This window comes from Canis lupus, chromosome 8 (genome assembly GCF_048164855.1).
Source record: "Canis lupus baileyi chromosome 8, mCanLup2.hap1, whole genome shotgun sequence".
NCBI classification, from domain to species: Eukaryota; Metazoa; Chordata; class Mammalia; order Carnivora; family Canidae; genus Canis; species Canis lupus.
In genome coordinates this window covers 25,763,893-25,781,611 of record NC_132845.1, presented here as the reverse complement: position 1 = coordinate 25,781,611, position 17,719 = coordinate 25,763,893, and the positions used below count along the sequence as shown (strand labels likewise).

At 35.4% G+C, this 17,719-nt stretch overlaps 1 protein-coding gene across 4 annotated transcripts in view; it reads left to right on the top strand.

Annotated features, from left to right (window-relative positions):
* DPYD (dihydropyrimidine dehydrogenase) overlaps positions 1 to 17,719 on the top strand; it is a 790,677-nt gene that overhangs the window by 40,206 nt on the left and 732,752 nt on the right. For all 4 annotated transcript variants that reach the window (XM_072834642.1, XM_072834646.1, XM_072834643.1 and 1 more), the window contains exon 2: positions 780 to 890. In XM_072834642.1, coding sequence (XP_072690743.1) covers positions 780 to 890 — 111 coding nt within the window. The remainder of the gene's footprint in view (positions 1 to 779; positions 891 to 17,719) is intronic.

Genomic DNA, 17,719 nt, shown 5'->3' with positions numbered 1-17,719 from the left:
TTTCTCTGGGGATCCCTGGGTGGCTTAGCGGTTTGGTGCCCGCCTTCAGCCCAGGGCATGATCCTGGGGTCCCGGGATCGAGTCCCACATTGGGTTCCCTGCATGGAGCCTGCTTCTCCCTTTGCCTGTGTCTCTGCCTCTCTCATGAATAAATAAATAAAATCTTAAAAAAAAAAAAAGGTTTTCTTTTCTATATCCCATAAAATAAAGACTTTATTTCTGGATGAATTTGAATAGAAGTGTAGTGCTAAGAACTGAGTAATGCTAAGAACTGAGTTCTAAGCCAGCTCCTTCTGCATTTAATGTGAAATATCAAGCAGGTTACTTACGCACCTTGAATTTATTTGCTCATCCAAAATTTTGAGATAATAGTAGCTATTGTTAAATTAAATTAGGTAGAGCATGTGAAAGCAATTTGTAAATTCTAAAAACTTAAAATGAAGAGTATCATTTTAAGTTTAAATAAAATCTGCATATTTTCTGATTTCATTCTCATCTAAAAGTGCTATGTATAAAATTTATCTTAAAGAGTCTTTGGTATAGCTTATGTGTTTTTTAAATCCTTCATATTCTGATCAATAAATATTCTTATAAAATCAGCGAATATATTGCCTCGTACATGATTACTTTAGATAAGCTTATTGTGGAATTACAATAGCAAAAGGAGAAAACATTTTTAGTATATGTCTTTGGGAGTGTATCAGGGTAATTTTAAAATAAAATTTTGATTTCTTAAAATGACAACATATATGTTTATACTTTGTTTATACTATCTTTAGAGTATCCTGGCTTTAAATCCTCGAACACAAACTCATGCAATGCTGCGTTCCACTTCGGCCAAGAAAGTAGACAAGAGACATTGGAAAAGAAATAGTGACAAAAACTGCTCTGTAAGTACCATCAATAGGTGATTTCACACTGAAAATGATCTCTTCTTACACATAATAAGGCAAAATTTTACATTTACTTTGAAAAAGAATTAAATATGTGTAAAGCACAACTGTATTCTTTTCATATTTTATTTTATATTTGAGTAATCTCAAAAGTGTCTTTGATTTTATTCCTTTAAAATCTATTGAAACATTTAAAAAAATATGTAGTTTTAGTGTGGTACCAGAATTTATTTTCTTAAAAATCTATAAAATTTCTCTTACAATTGCTTTGTAAAATCAAAACAGAAGAAACAATGTATTGGTGAGGATGTGGAGAAAAAGGAACCCTCTTGCATTGTTCGTAGGAGTGCAAACTGGTGCAACCACTGTGGAAGAGTATGGAGGTTCCTCAAACAATGAAAAATAGAATTACTGTATGATCCAGTAATTCTACTACTGGGTATTTACTCAAAGAATATGAAAACACTAATATTAAAAGATATATGCACCCCTGTGTTTATTACAGCATTATGTACAATAGCCAAACTATGGAAGAAGCTCAAGTGTCCATTGATAGATGAATGGATAAACAGGATGTGGTATATATAAGCAATAGAATATTGATTATTCAGCCATAAAAAAGAATGAAATTTTGCCATTTGTGACAACATCGTTAGAGCTAGAGAGTATAATGCTAAGCAAAATAAATCAGTCCGAGAAAGACAAATGCCATGTAATTTCACTCACAAGTGAAATTTAAGAAACAGAACAAATGAGCAAAGGAAAAAAAAGGCAAACCAAGAAACAGACTCTTAACTATAGAGAACAAACTGATGGTTACCAGAGGGGAGGTGGCTGAGGGATGGGTGAAATAGGTGATGGGAATTAAAGAGTGCACTTACCATGATGAAAAAGATAAAATTAAGTTAAAGCCTTTAAAAATTGTTTTGTATAATGACACGATGACACAGAAGAGTTTCCATATTACAGATATTATAATTCAACTGAAGAAGAGTACACTGGTATATATAAAATGTTAAGATACACTTTTGGGAAACATATGAACAATATTTGGGGAATAGTATGAACATTTAATATTTTCAAGTGAGGTACTGGAGGACAAATGTCTAAGATTACTGATTGCTTAAATGTTATTTAACTGATTCTATGACGTTAACACAGAGGCTGACAGTTTGAGACCATAAATGGGGATTAAGTACAACCTTGAAGGCAATGTTTAAAATACTGTTTTAGGGGATATATATTTTTAAATTAGGAAAGCAATGGCCTTTTTATGCAATTTCTCAAAATCAATTTCCCCAGAATTAATTTTCTCAGTTAGTGAAACAATGAATAGTATTAGCTTATTTGCATTAGCTTTTTTTTGGTACTTTGCTTATACTGTCTAATATAATGATTTTAGTTTATTTTTCTTTCTTTCATCCTTACATATGAACTCTTTGGTGATGGAAATTAAAATATATGTATGTATTCATGTGATTTTTTTTTTTTAAATTTATTTATGATAGTCACAGAGAGAGAGAGAGAGAGAGAGGCAGAGACACAGGCAGAGGGAGAAGCAGGCTCCATGCACCGGGAGCCTGATGTGGGATTTGATTCCGGGTCTCCAGGATCACGCCCTGGGCCAAAGGCAGGCGCCAAACCGCTGCGCCACCCAGGGATCCTATTCATGTGATTTTTAAAATTTTCTTGTCACTGGACACCCAGCAAAGTTTATTTTAAATGCAAAAAGGAACTAGAAATACAAAGAAACAATGTGATTTGAGATGATAACACAGCCACTTAATAGCAAACCTGGATTTGGAGTTCAGTTGTATATTTGGATGAGTTTTGCTTTCCACTGTGAGGTCTCTGAAAGGAGACTAGTGTGGACAAAATTGATCATTAAATCAAATAATAGACTAATGCTAAGGCATGATCTTATATTATGATGTGAATAAAGAAATCATGTAAATTTCAAATTTAGAAAACTCTCAAAGATTATTAAATCTAAATCATTTTGAAGGTATGAGAACTCTGATCCAGATAAATTGTATGACTTCTCTAAGGTCTCATTTACATATAATTAAACTATTTATGGTAAGGGTTTTATTGAGAAAGACTTCCTTTTTCTTTATCATTTTTATTATTTTTATTTTAGGATTTTACTCCAAAATGTTATTCTGTAAACTGTCTCATTCATATATATATATATGTGTGTGTGTGTGTGTTTGTAATTGACAAAGATGTAGTGAGATGGGCTTTCTACATTAAATTTGTATTGGCACAAATTCTGAGAAAAGCAATTTGACAGTATTTTTGACAATATCCATCAACACCTGTGTCAGTTTGCCAGGGCTGCCATAACAAAGTACCATTGACTGGGTGGCCTAAAGAACAGAAATTCTCAATATTCTGAAGGCTGGGAATCTGAGATTAAGGTGTTAGCAGGGTTATTTTATTCTGGTTTTTCCTTATGTCTTCATATGGTCTTCCCTTTATGTGCCTGTGTCCAAATTTCTTCTAATAATGACACCAATCATACTAGAATAGAGCCTCCCTTAATGACCTCATTTTAATTCAATTATCCCTGTAAAGACTGTCTCCAAATACAGTTATATTCTGAGATACTGCAGGTTAGGACTCCAACATATGAATTTGTGGGGGATATGGTTCAGTCCATATCAATATCTTTAAACTAACAAACCCTTACACCCAATAATTCATTTTCTAGTAAACTATCCTAAACAAAGAATTAGGAATGCAGGTAAAGAATGAAGTAGAATACAGCTTATTCCTACATTATTTATTTAGTAGGGAAAAATGTGGGGGAAAACCCACTGAATTGCAATCATTGAGTTATAGTGAAATTAATTAGGGCAGATCCATTCAGTGGTAAATTGTGCAACCATGGAAATTATTTTTAAAATAATTGATCTGGAAAAATAAAATCTATGTTACAAGGAAAAGGCATGAAGCATTATACTTGAGAATGATTGTATGCACTTACACACCAAGACACACAAAAAAATATAATGGAATGTTAATAGTGATTAGCTTTGTCTTCTTAGCACTTTTGTATATTTCAGGTCTTCTGTGATAAGCAAGTATTAATAGAAAATGAAAGCTAAAACATCAGATTTATTGCTCTGGATGTATACCATTTTGAAAATTCTTTTTGACACACTTGTATTTAAAAAAGAGCCGTGAAGTCATACCCAAAGTGGAAATATGGAGCTTAGGGATGAAAGTTATTCTCAGTGCAGTTAAAGAATGTGGTTCCTTTCCTTTTCATTATTCTTTGTGTTTGCATGAAGAACTGATTAAAAGGTTAAACTGTAACCAAAGATATGATTTATTTTTTTAATTTGTAAATGTTTATACTTGTGTTTTATAATCATTCATCAAAATTACAAAGCCTTAAATGTCTATAAAGCAAACAGACTTTGAAAGGTAGAGAGAGGGCCAACTAGCTAGAGAAATGCAACATAAAGAATGAAACAGTAGTGAGTTTCCTGGGTTTCTTCTTTCTGCATTTATCCCAGTCTTGATGGGGGGTCAGCTGGCTCAGTCATTAGATCATGCTACTCTTGATCTTGGGGTCATTAATTCAAGCTCCACATTGGGTGCAGAGCTTACTTAAATCAACTAATAAAAGAATAAAAATAAATTTTAAAAGTGCCTTGGAAAAAATGGAAATAATAAAATAGATAAATAAAATGAAGAAATATCCTGGTCTTGGAGCTAAAAAAATTGGAGAACTGGAAATGCTAACTTCACTCACACACACACACACACACACACACACACACACACACACAGAAGTTCCTAACAATAGTCTGCTCTCTCTGGCTAAAATACCAGGCAAAAAAACCTTCAGACAGTAACTTCTCTACTCTAGCCAAACACAGCAAGAAAAACTGTGATCCCAATCCCTGTATATTCCATAAAGCCTGAGTAGGGAACCTAGACTTCTGCTCTGTGATGAGATGAGATGCCCACATACCTCTGCTGGGTGAAAGAATAGGGAGCCAGTCCTTTTATCCCCATTAGCTAGCTAGTAGCCTAGTGGGTCCACGTCCCCACTTAGTTACCCTCTGTGATAGTGGAGAGACTACTGGAATTCTGCTACTATCCAGAGGAAGGGAAAAAAGAGCAGGGCTGAAAAATACTATAAAAGGAAATTGCTAAAATCTTTCCAAATTTAAGGACGCCTGGGTGGCTCAGCGGTTGAGCATCTGCCTTCGGCCCAGGGCGTGATCCTGGAGTCCCTGGATCGAGTCCCACATCGGGCTCCCTGCATGGAGCCTGCTTCTCCCTCTGCCTGTGTCTCTGCTTCTCTCTCTCTCTCTATGGGTCTCTCATGAATAAATAAATTAAAAAAATTCCAAATTTGGCAAGAAACGTAAACCTATAGATTCCCAAACCTGAGTGAAACATGAAGAAATGCATAGCAAGATATGTCATAATTAAACTTCTGGAAGCTTAAGACAAAGACAGTATCCTGAAGGAAGCAAGCCAGTCCACTTGCTTTAAGGCAGGGGTGACTCCTGTGGGCTCTTATGCTCCTGAGCCTTGCCCTGTTGCTCTGGCTATGACTAGACAGTACCACTGACTACATCCTTACTCTGCAAATTTCCCTCCTTCCTACCTTCCTTTACTCCTTTTGTACTTTTCCTGAATAGCACTTACTCCGTAAATCACCTGCACCCAAATCCCTGTCTCAAATTTTGCTGTTAGGGAAAATCAATTTAAATTGCTAAACAAAGAGTCAAATCCTGGGGCATTATCAGCAGCACTTCATACAGAAAGTTGCTCTCTCCTTCCTGAAATATTTTTCTCCTCTTTGCTTGCAGGACATCAAACTCCCTTATTAGTATCTCCTTGGCTTCTTTATTGGTTATTCCTCATTTTTTCACCCCTAAATATTAGCGTGTCCAGGCTTAGATCTTTCTCTCAGAGACTCATTATGTTGGTGATCTCATTTTTCATCCTCACTTCCAACGCTGTCTATATCCAGAATCTTACTCTTACCACCTTCACCACTACCAACTTTTCTAAGCTGGTACCATTATCTCCCATCTGGTTTGTTCAATAGCCTTGAAACAATTTCTGTGCTTTTGCCTTTCCTAGTAGAATCTCTTCTTAATAAACATGAGAATCCTTTTCAAATTTCTGTGCTCAGTCTTTCAGTGGTTTTTCAGCTCGCTTGGAGTTTGCACAATTTCCTTGTACAATTGTCACCTCAGCAGGGCCTTCTCTGGCCACTCTTTAAAACTTGAAGACTGTACCCCTCTGAGCTGTCCTTAGACTTCTCTGCTTATTTTTTCTTCTATCACTCATCACTGATATACTTTGTTTTACACTCACTAATTTGTTTATTTTCTGTCTCTTTCCACTGGAATATAAAGTCCAAGAGGTAGGGTTTTTTTGTGTTTTGTTCATCATGTGTTGTTTTTCATAAGCCATGTTCTCAGCTTCTAGAACAGTTGGTGCTCACTAAATGTCTTTCGGATGGATGCATGAGTGTATATGACCCTTCTTTTATGTATTCTTTATATACTAGGCATAAGGATTACATATTTTCTTGTGTTGTACTGTAGTATCCAGAGTACCTTTGCATGTTACATTTGATTTTTATCATGATGAAGTCGACAACTCAGATTTGTCTTCTTGTTTTATGGATTAGACTCTACTGAAAATGCTAAATGATTTACTTGAATTTATAATCAAATCACTTAGTGTTGCTAGATCTAGAATTCGGGTCATCTGGATCTAGTGCATCTTTTCAGTATATTACCTGGCCTCTTTAGGAAAGACAAGTAAGATTATTCGAAAGTGGAATCATCAAGGTAAAATGTGGATTGTGGTTGTTGTCACATTTTTGTTTTTTACTAATAATCTTTATCATTTCTGAAGGTAAAGAGATCATTTTCAACTGACTTCCTGACTACCAAATACAAAGGTTTTATTTATTTATGCTTATTTTGTTTGATTTTTCTAATAACTATTTTGCTTTGGTTTTATAATTTTGTTTTGATTTAGTTCAGATAATCACTGACTTATTACTCTTTGCATAGGTGAATCAGGGTTGTGGGTTGGGTTTCTTTAAATTCCCAGGGAAGAAGGTTTTCTTGAGGCATTGTATAGTCTTCTGTCCAGATCTGCCTGTCTTTTGTCCATTTTGGTCCTGGAAACAGCCATATTTCAGATACTGTACTGAATGCCACTCAAAAATGAATGAATCACAAATTATAGTCTAAAATTGTCTATTAAAATAGATACAGGTTTAGTTTTAATAAACAAATTTATAGGCGTTTTAGAAGATAGGCCTCTGTTTGACCATAAAAGAGTTCTGCAAATGGCGATTCTGAAATTTTTTTATTCAGGAATTTCTTCCCTTGGCAGGTTGATACCATTCTAGTACTAATTGGAAATTCTGAATTCAGTAGGGGATTTAAACTGGCAAATGTGTTTATACTGGTTAATGAAGCACGAAGCAGTTATTTCCAGTATCTTTTAAGCAGGTGTTCCATAACTGCTGTTTATTTTTGCCATTTTTGAAAATGTTGAACTGTCCTAATTACATAAATATTTTGCACTCATTTTCCATTAGCAATTTTTGAAGACCAGATAATGTTACAAATCAGAAAACTGGGTGAAAATAAAAAGGGAAGGCAATTAAAGACAGCCAATTATTAGACATCCTGTCCAGGATTCCACTATTGCATGGTAGAACCAGAGGTTGCACTCGTGCAAACTGGCACCAGAACTTTTTAAGTAAAGTTGCTTGAATAGTAAATAAAAATAAATCATTGACTTTTTTTTTTTTTTTTATTCTGGGAAATAACTATAGTAACATACAGGTTTTGATAAATTCTTGTTTTTCTATGTGAGACTCACAATCTTAGTCACTATTTTTGTTTTTGTCTTTATTGCCTGTTTATAACGGGCCAGCCATTGCATCACTTACCACAGTAGGATGAAGATGAATTTGATTGACATAGACCTTGCCAAGAAGTTTTCACGTTATTTTTGAAGACAAATATTAATAAATAACAATAGTATACTTTCAAAGGAAGAACCATGAAGGAGTTTTAATTATCAGTGTGATTCAGTCAAATTTGCCTTTGGCTGAATTTGTCTAACTTTCATAGTGGAAGATGGATTTAACAAGGAAAATGGAAGGCAAGATTCAGAATGGTATAGAAGGCTAGAAGACAAAAGAAGACAGGGTAGTGGGTATATAGGAGAGAAGATAAACTTGGATATATTTAGGAGGTCTCAGTCTGCTTGGGCTGTTACAGCAAAAAATATCATAGACTGGTGGCTTAAACAACAAATATTTATTTCTCACACTTCTCTAGGCTAAGAGGTCTAACATCAGGGCACTGGCAGATGAGGTATCTGGTGAAGGCCTGCTTCTAGGTTCATAGATGACTGTTTTTTTGTTGTTGTTTGTTTGTTGTTGTTGTTGTTGTTTTGCTTTGTCCTCACATGGCAGAAGGGATAAGAGAAATTTCTGGGGTTCCCTTTATAAGGGCACTAATCCATTCATGAGGACTCTACCTTCATAACCTCATCACTTCTTGTAGGCCCCATCTCATAATATCATCACATCGGGGGTTAGGATTTCAATATGGGAATTTGGGCGGGGACACATTCAGTCCATAACAGGAGGTAAAATAAATATAACTTGGGAGTTTACTTTATGTATGCATTTAGTTTTTTATAAGATAAATTGAGAGAAATTGTGAGTTCAGTTTGTGACCTTTTGTTTCTTGTACCTGTGGGATATCCCGTTTAAAGTTGTATCTAAATACAAGGAATCAGGAATGGAGTTGAAGAGTTTTGAATCATCAGAGTATATGTGGTTTTAAAAGCCTGTGGATAGAGTTACCCAGGAAGAATGTGCAAAGTGGGAAGTGTTTGGAGCTTAGATCTTTGAGAACTTTGGGATTAGAGGGAGGCAAGTGAGATACTGACTTGGGGTACAAAATGTAAAGGGCACCAAAAGACTCTGTAAGCAAGATAAATAATACAAAAATATATAAAGCATGTATATAGGAGAATACCTCTTTCCTATGCCTCAGGCTCCAGTGTGGTTTAGCAGGACATTGAATACCAGAGTGGCAAGGGCAGTAGAGATGAGAATTAAGCTAAGAGGCACCATGTGAGGTTAGAGGAGAGGCATGAAAGAATAGTGAGAGAGTTCCTACAAGGAAGAAGTCAGTGTATTTTCCCTCCAATATATGATTTCCAAATGTGGTTACTTTTTGTACTTTGAAAATTATCCTTATGATTTACTTTGTGTGCTGGAGTCTGTTTTTCCTTCTCAAACTTACATAACTATTAAGGAACAAAACCTATATAGTTCATAAAGTTGTCACTCAACCTCATCTAGAAAAGGAAGGTAGAATCATTCTTGCTTCGATAACCAGCTATCTGGCTCTGTTAAACTTGATATCGAATGCAGGTTCCACTGTTGGTACATAGCAAATTCATAATATGAATCCTTTTTGTAAACTCCAAAGTTAAATGAATGACCAGATTCACAGTAAGAAAGCAATCCCTGTTCTACCCTCACCTCCTCTTACACCATATTTTAAAACAACTTCTCAAGCTTGAGCTTGCTTTTCTGGTTGCTGACAGTAGCATTCTTCCAGAAATAGAATCAATGCCTGAAGGAGTTTCTGAAGTAAAATAACCAAAACCAAGATTCTTTGCAACTTAATGCCTTCTTTAGTAGGTGAAAAATGCATTATTTGTATGGAGAATACAAGTATCAGACTAGAAACCCAGGCATATAGAAAATATAATCTCCCTTATTTTTCTGTAACCAAATCAAATTTTTCTTTTGAGCTTTTCCAAGAATAGAAACTTAGTCATTTAGTCACTTTCAGGAGTTTCTCTTCTGCTGGTCCTCCTGCCCCTCCTAAGTTCTCTGGGCTAACATCTGACTTCCCTTGGATTTGGTAACAAGTGTGGTAGATAAGGTGAGCCCAGCTGATTTTTCCTTTTATCTTTCAGTTAATAATCATGGGGGATGTGGAGTCATCCTTCATTCCCTTTCACCAGATCCCTTCCTGTTCCCCACCCTACTTTTAAGTGACTGTTGATTACCTAACTGTCCTTCTAATGTTCCACTCAACACTTGGGGTCAGGAAACTTCATAGTTCAGTCACCTCCTCTCAGGGCTTCATCACAGGTTCTCCAGATCCTGACTTCCATGTACCTGGCTAGTATTTGCCATCCTTCTATGCCTACCCTGAGGCATAGAGGATCATTGCCTACCCTGAGGAACTGGGCAATGATCCTTTTTTTCTGAGATCTACCAATATTTCTGGGCTCTACCCTTTCCTGTGTATCTTCATCTTGTCTTTCCATTCTTAAGATATTCATATAGTTTAGATGGGAAGATAAGAGTGGAGAAAAATACTACTTTTAACTCATCACACATTTCCTTCTATTTTTTTTTTACACATTTCCTTCTAAATCCATTGTCAGTCACTCAAGTTCTTTCAGATTTCTTGAAGATGTGACTTCCAAAATCTTAAGTCTCAGAGAAACTCTCTTTGCTTCATTGCTTTCTGTGGTTACCTCTTTTTCTTCAAGAAATGAAAACCAGTGGCCTCACTGTCTAACATGCAAATTTTAGGAATTATGGTAAAACTTCCTCATCCCATAAAGTCTGATTTTGAATTTGGATTTAACAGAATTGGTGATTATCTCCTATTTTCCATCCAGCAAGTTCTCAAATGAGGTCTGTCAGAGGTGGGGACAGAGGGCGGAGTAATTTCTATTTTGGGTCAGAGAAAGTAAGAAAGGTTAAGACTGGCAAGGCCATGGGGCTCCTGGATGCCTCAATTGGTTAAGCATTGGACTCTTGATTTCGGCTCGGGTCATGGTCTCAGGGTCTTGAGATCGAGGCCACATTGAGCTCAATGGGGAGTCTGCTTGAGACTCTTTCTAAAATAAATAAATAAATCTTAAAAAAAAAAAAAAAAGACAGGCAAGATCATTTAGAACCCCACATTGGGAAATTTAGATGGTACTTAGAAGACTCTGAAAGTGAGTACTTCCTTAAATTTTGTGCCATATGTGTCTCACTTACTTCACTGTAGTACTGGCTCTGAAAACAGCTGCAAATCAAAGGACTGTTCTGGAGGTACCAGGTAGCCTCAGGACCTAGGGATGCTCCTATGAGTGGTTTAAACTTAGGTAGCAACTGGCAACCTGCAGTAGAGACTCAGTAATGTTATCACACATTATATATTATTGGAATTTTTGGAATCGTTAATATGGTACTATTTTACTTTATGTTATAAGACCAGTTGTCCTGCTACATGCATTGAGAACATTGTAATGAGTTAGAAAAAAATAAGTTTGAGGGCAGCCCGGGTGGTTTAGCGGTTTAGCGCTGCCTTCAGCCCAGGGTGTTGTCCTGGAGACCCAGGATCGAGTCCCACGTCGTGCTCCCTGCATGGAGCCTGCTTCTCCCTCTGCCTGTGTCTCTGCCTCTCTCTCTCTTTCTCTGTGTCTCTCATGAATAAATAAATAAAATCTTTAAAAAAAATAAGTTTGTTTTTAAATAAGTATATATTAAGTGATCTTTATTGGATAATGTCTTTCAAACTTCTAACAAAGGTTAGAAGTGATCACTATATATCTTTAGTAATTAATTTTATGTGTGTATTAGAATAGACATTCATTTCAAGAAAATATTTGATCCTTTAAAGAAAAATCAAGTTTAAAGTTCAGCAGAGGGAAAAAATTACAGAAGGAAAAATATACTGTGACACATGGATTTCAAGAGGAGAATTTTAGGTGATCTCAATTTTCTTTAAGAATACAAAATATACCCTGAATCAGTAGTTAAAATATGAAATCATTGATCAGTTTTCATTGTCTGTATATGAGATATGAACTCTGAAAAGCATCTCCTGAACATTTTTGGACATTAATCCAATGGCTGGAAATAAGTTACTTTTCATAGCAGTGAACCCTCCTAAAGAATTAATGCATCACATTTTTCTGTATTCCAGCACTACTATAGATCAATTATTCTACCTAATTTTCAGAATTAGATTGTATAAATATTTACTTGGAGTCTGCCTTATATAGTTTCATTAATTATGAAATATTAATGACAGCCCTACTATGTGCCTGCCACTGTGAAAAGTGGTGGGGAAAGGGACAAACATTTTTTCTTGCCCTGACAACTTATACGGTCTTTCTCACAAGAATTGAAGTCATTCACAATCAAGTGTGGCAGGGGCAGCCAACTGTGGGAGTTATAGCTGTGGAATCCGGTCTCAGGATTCAATATTGGCCTCCCTGCGGAAGCAGAATTTAAGTTGAAAATACAGATGGAAGAGGAAAAGAAGAAGAGGGATCCCACCATAATGGAGAACTTGTATTGGAAAAACTTGAGATGAGGGGGCATACTGAGTGCCAGCTACTGAAACAATTTCAGCACTGTGTGGCTGAAATGTACAGTGTGAGGGTAAGTACCAAGTAATGAGACAGAAGAGGTCAGCAAAGATGAGTACAAGTAACAATAACACTGATAATGGTGAAGATGATATTACTACTTAATTTATTGAAAAGTTCTGTAATCTGCTGATTTCATTAAGAGAAGTGAATGTCGGTAAAACCAAAAAAAAAAAAAATAAAAAAAGAGAAGTGCATGTCATCAAATTAAGGAAGTGCACTCTTTGCTGCACACTGTAATTTAGAGTTTTGTCACCTACTAGGTTTTTTCTTTGTGAGTATGTGTTTTCTTGGTGCTTCGTTCCATACAGAGACTAGTATTGTCAGGGATTTATTCTCCAGCAGAAATATGTAATAAAATGTTAATTGACTAAAAGGAAGAAAAGTGTTAACTCTTGATTTCCTGAGGCTGTTACAAGAGAGCTTCGCTTTAATTATTTATTTCACACTGATCACAACTTTCTCCATATCCATGTGACACACAAATTAAACTCGTTTGTAATTGTCAGCCATCAGCCCCATTACTTTTATTTTGCTCGTCTTTAGTTTGAAATTTTATAGTGGTTAAGTGGTGTTCTTATTCTTTTTTTAAATCAACTTTATTGTTGATTAGGATGGAGTATAGTTATCTGGTTAGGGTTTAAGTTGAACTGGAAAAAAACTTTCCCGTAAGGGTAAGATGTGTTTCTTTGGTTCTGTTAGCAAAAAGAAAGAAAACTTTTCCTTTTAAAGCTAGCTTCCTTATCTTTGAAGTTTTGTTTTTTTTTTTTTTTTTTTATGAAAGAAGACAGTGGAGCCAAAAGGGATGACCTATCAGTAGCAATATTGGTTAAAAGTTAGCTAGAGAGGGCAGCCCCGGTGGCTCAGTGGTTTAGTGCTGCCTTCAGCCTAGGGCGTGATCCTGGATACCTGGGATCAAGTCCCATCTTCGGCTCCCTGCATGGAGCCTGTTTCTCCCTCTGCCTGTGTCTCTGCCCCTCTCTCTCTCTCTCTCTCTCTCTCTCTCTGTCTCTCATGAATAAATAAATAAAATCTTAAAAAAAAAAAGTTAGCTAAAGAGACAAACTAATTGGTTTCAGGTATTGGTTCTACCATTTACTAGCTGTGTGATCTTGAGTAAATGCCTATGTCTCTTCCTGCCTCCATTTCCTCTTCTGCAAAATAGGAGACTAATAGAATCTACCTGGTACATTTGCTATTGGGATTAAATGATTCAATTTGCATAGCATATTTAAGACAGTGTCTGGCATATATATAATCCTCAACAAGTGTTAATTATCATTATTATCATTGAAGCATTGATGATCCCAGGTCTGTTTCTGTTACTACACACGTAGGTCCATCATGACAGTGGATACAGAACAGCATAACTAAATATGGATAGAACATGGAGGGGTAATGAACAGGAAGATATTAAGAACGGTAATGAAAAACAGAACATTTCCTATATTGCTCAGAAATTTCCTGGCAGCACATTGTGTGTGCATTGGGGGCAGTGTATGTGTGTGTGAGAGAGAGACAGACAGATAGAGATAGGGAGAAACAGAAACAGCAGCTTTTTGTGAACACTGACTAATATATGCATAAAGTAGGAATGAATTATCTTCCTGTGAAATTTTTTTTGTCACATTTTCCTTTCTCCAAAAATTCTTCAATGTGATGCCTTGGTCCTGCCCACTTTCATCAGTCGATAGGTCTGTGTTAACCTGGGCCCTCTAACCCTGGCTGATTCTTCCTACCTGAGTCCCTGCAGAATACTGAATGCTAACCTAAAATGTGCCTCTGTGTTAGAGTGCCTTGAGAATGAAATATTTTCTCTCAATATTTGACAAGGGAGTTTCTCTTTGGAGATGTTGTTCATATGGATTGGACATTAGTGTACGAATATTGAGAAGGGATCCAAAAGATCTGAAACCAAACTGATTTGTTTATACAGAAATCCTTTGGGTAGTCATAATATTAAACTGGAATTGTGTGATGTATTGTAGGTCAATAAGTACTATATAATAAAGCAGATGTGTGTTAAGACTATGTCTATAAAAACAGAATATGTATATTTTAAAAGATATTAATGAAGCATATTACTGTATTTGCAAATAAGAAATATCTTTGCATATAGGAAAATAGAATGCTCTGAACAAAAGAAATCAGCTAAATTGTCTTTAGAGCCTAATAGTATATTTTACCTTTGCAAAACATTTATTTGGTGCTCATAGCAAATAAATATGCGAGTTTTGCTGTTTTCCGAATGGGCATACAATGGCAGCTGTCTTTCTAATCGTTCCCCTATTCAGACACTAATCGGTGGAACCTACGTAGAATGCTAGACGACTGAATAGGTAGACAATGGCAGCAGCGTTTTTAATCACAGTTCTATTCAAGCACTAATCGGAGTGATGATTAAGGGACATTAGAGGGAGCACTTTGACATCTGATCCTTTGAACTGATGTCTGTGCAGGCTGCACTCCACAGAGCTCACTTGGCCAGACTGATTTCCTTAAATAAAGTGCTGTGATTTGCAATGTAGGAAATATTACATTAGAGCCTATTGAAATGATTAGGAATTGAGGAGCTTTTCTTTCAGTGGGGATTTGGTGTATGCTGTATACTCACAAAACTCAGAACATTAATGTTTCATACATTACTCTGAGTATCAGGGACCATTGAAAAATTGCATGAAAAAGACTCTCTTGTAGTCACATTCAGAATTGAATATGAATGGAAATATGGAACTCTGCTGTCATAGTCCTCAATTATGGAAGTTTCTGAATTTAAAAATATTTGGATTTTCATATAACCCAGTCAAGATCAGCACAGCCTAACTGCATTGCATTTTTTATTTTCTTTAAACCAGAATATTTTTAGTGTTCTGTCTCTTGAGTTGCATTAACAACAACCAAAAAAAAAAAAAAAAAAAGATGTGTTATATCCTCTCTGTGTTGGTTGTGCTTCGGACTCAATAGTTTTTAATAAGACAGAATGAAATTTTTCTTTTTTTCTTTCAGATATTTTATGATCAATTTAGATTTTGCTGACCTGTTCTCCAGAACATTTCATGTGATTGATTGATCCTGAAAACATTAATATCTATTTAACATTTGAAGATTGGCTCCAAGCTTAAAATTTCAACATCAGCATTTGAATATGTCACTCCAGTTATCTGTATATCTCTATCTATCTTTATAATGTATTTATATAACTTATAATACAAGGAGAAAAAAAATCCTTTTTTTCCTATTCTCTTATTTCAGTTAATGAGGTCTGTGAATTAAACTGGCAAAAGAAATTAATAGAAGAAAAGGTATATACATTTTGATTGACATTGATATTTTATTTTTATGTGCATGGAGACCTTCATAAAAAAGAAGTGAAGACCCAAAGATGCTTCTAGAGTCAACAGCTTATATACCATTTTAACAAAGGATGATAAATTGTGGAGAAGTAGCAAGACAAGGAAAAAAGGAGTTGGGACATCTATAGGTGATTAATTGTGGGAAGGTAAATATATGGCGAAAACTAATGGAAAATAAAAGTTATTTTAGTAAGGTTTGTTTGTGCATCTCAGTGCTGACTTTCTCCAATGATAATGGTTCTTTTGGTACAGGAGAGGCGAAGAGGAACACTTTCACAAAGGGAAATTTATGTTCTGCTTTTAGGCAGATAGGAGGAGAGAAGGACAAAGAACTTCTTCTGTGTTTGCTTTTTCTTAATTGCCTCCAGTACAAAAATAATTGTTATGCTGTATTGGCATATGATGTGGTCATATAATCTGATCCTCTTCATGTACAACCTCTTAGGATTGAGTTCTATTTTTTATGTTTAGTTATAGGATTTTTTTTCTATAAGATACAAAGATTTTATCATAAATTCTGGGATAAATATGATTGTATACTTGTGAAGGTGTCTGCCCCTCAAATTCAAAGATACGTAGGTACGGGCTTTGAAGGTGTATTTGTACCCCCTGACTCAGACCTCAAATCTCATGGCCTGAATCTCATTGAGAAAACCGACCAAAGCCAGGAGAAGCAGATACTCCTAGAAATCTGGGGTAAGAGATTTTATTTCATTCTGAGCTGTTTGAGTAAGAAACAAAAAATTGAAACCTGGGTGTTGCAGGGTGGACATTTTCCACCTGCCATGTGTATTTAAAAAAGTCAGTCTGAAAGGAGTAGTGGCAGATGTAGACAAAATTTCTGCCTGGATTACACGTGGTTTTTTTATGGGGAGAGTTTTGCAACTTTGTGTTCTGTAAGATATGCTTATATCCAGATATAGTCTCCTTTTTTGGCTTAAACTATCTAAAGCTTGTTTTAGATATAGACAACCAAAAAAAAAAAAAAAATCCTAAGAAGCACAATGGCATATTTCAAATTCTAATGACTTAGGAAAGAAAAGTGTTTATTTTTAGGGAATATGGTAAAATTATAATTTTGGGGAATATGGTAAAATTGTAATTAAGTAGGAAAAGAAAAATGAGAGGAATAAAAATAATTAAACCTTACATTGTTTGAAACAGTAAAATATAATGTAATCTTCTTAGAAACAGGCTGCCTGGGTGCAAATCATGTCTGTGCATTTACTGATTTATTTTGGGTACAGTTCTATACCTCTGTCAGCTCGCTTCAGTTTCCTTCAATGAAAAATGGAAATAATAATAATTATAGTGATCTAATTAAATTTTGAGGATTAAATGAAGTAATGAATTTAGAGAGGTCATAATACAAGGCTTGACACATGGTAAATTCTCACTAAATGGTATTTTATTTTTCGTTGGATATGGGAAATGTCTCATGGTTCTGATAATAAAGCATTTGTCTAAGGTTTCTTTGAATTTTACATAATTTCTTAATAATCTGCAAATATTAAAAATAAAGTAACACTACATGTATTCTAGGTGTGATTTTTTTCAAGTGTCATACTTTTATTTTAATATTTGGTAAACAGGGATCCCTGGGTGGCGCAGCGGTTTGGCGCCTGCCTTTGGCCCAGGGCGCGATCCTGGAGACCCGGGATCGAATCCCACGTCGGGCTCCCGGTGCATGGAGCCTGCTTCTCCTTCTGCCTATGTCTCTGCCTCTCTCTCTCTCTCTCTCTCTCTGTGTGACTATCATAAATAAATAAAAATTAAAAAAAAATAATATTTGGTAAACAAATCCAGGTTTATATGTCTATATGAATTTCATGGTTAAATAGACTCTTTATTATAAGGCCTCTTAGTCTTTTTTATTCTATAAGAAACAAAACTTACACAGATCCAGTAGTTTTAGTTTGTTTCCATGTTACATGAAATAATTATAGTTGGTTATTTGGATGCCTTTCCTTTTTTTTTTTTTTCTTCCTGAGCTCCAAGAAG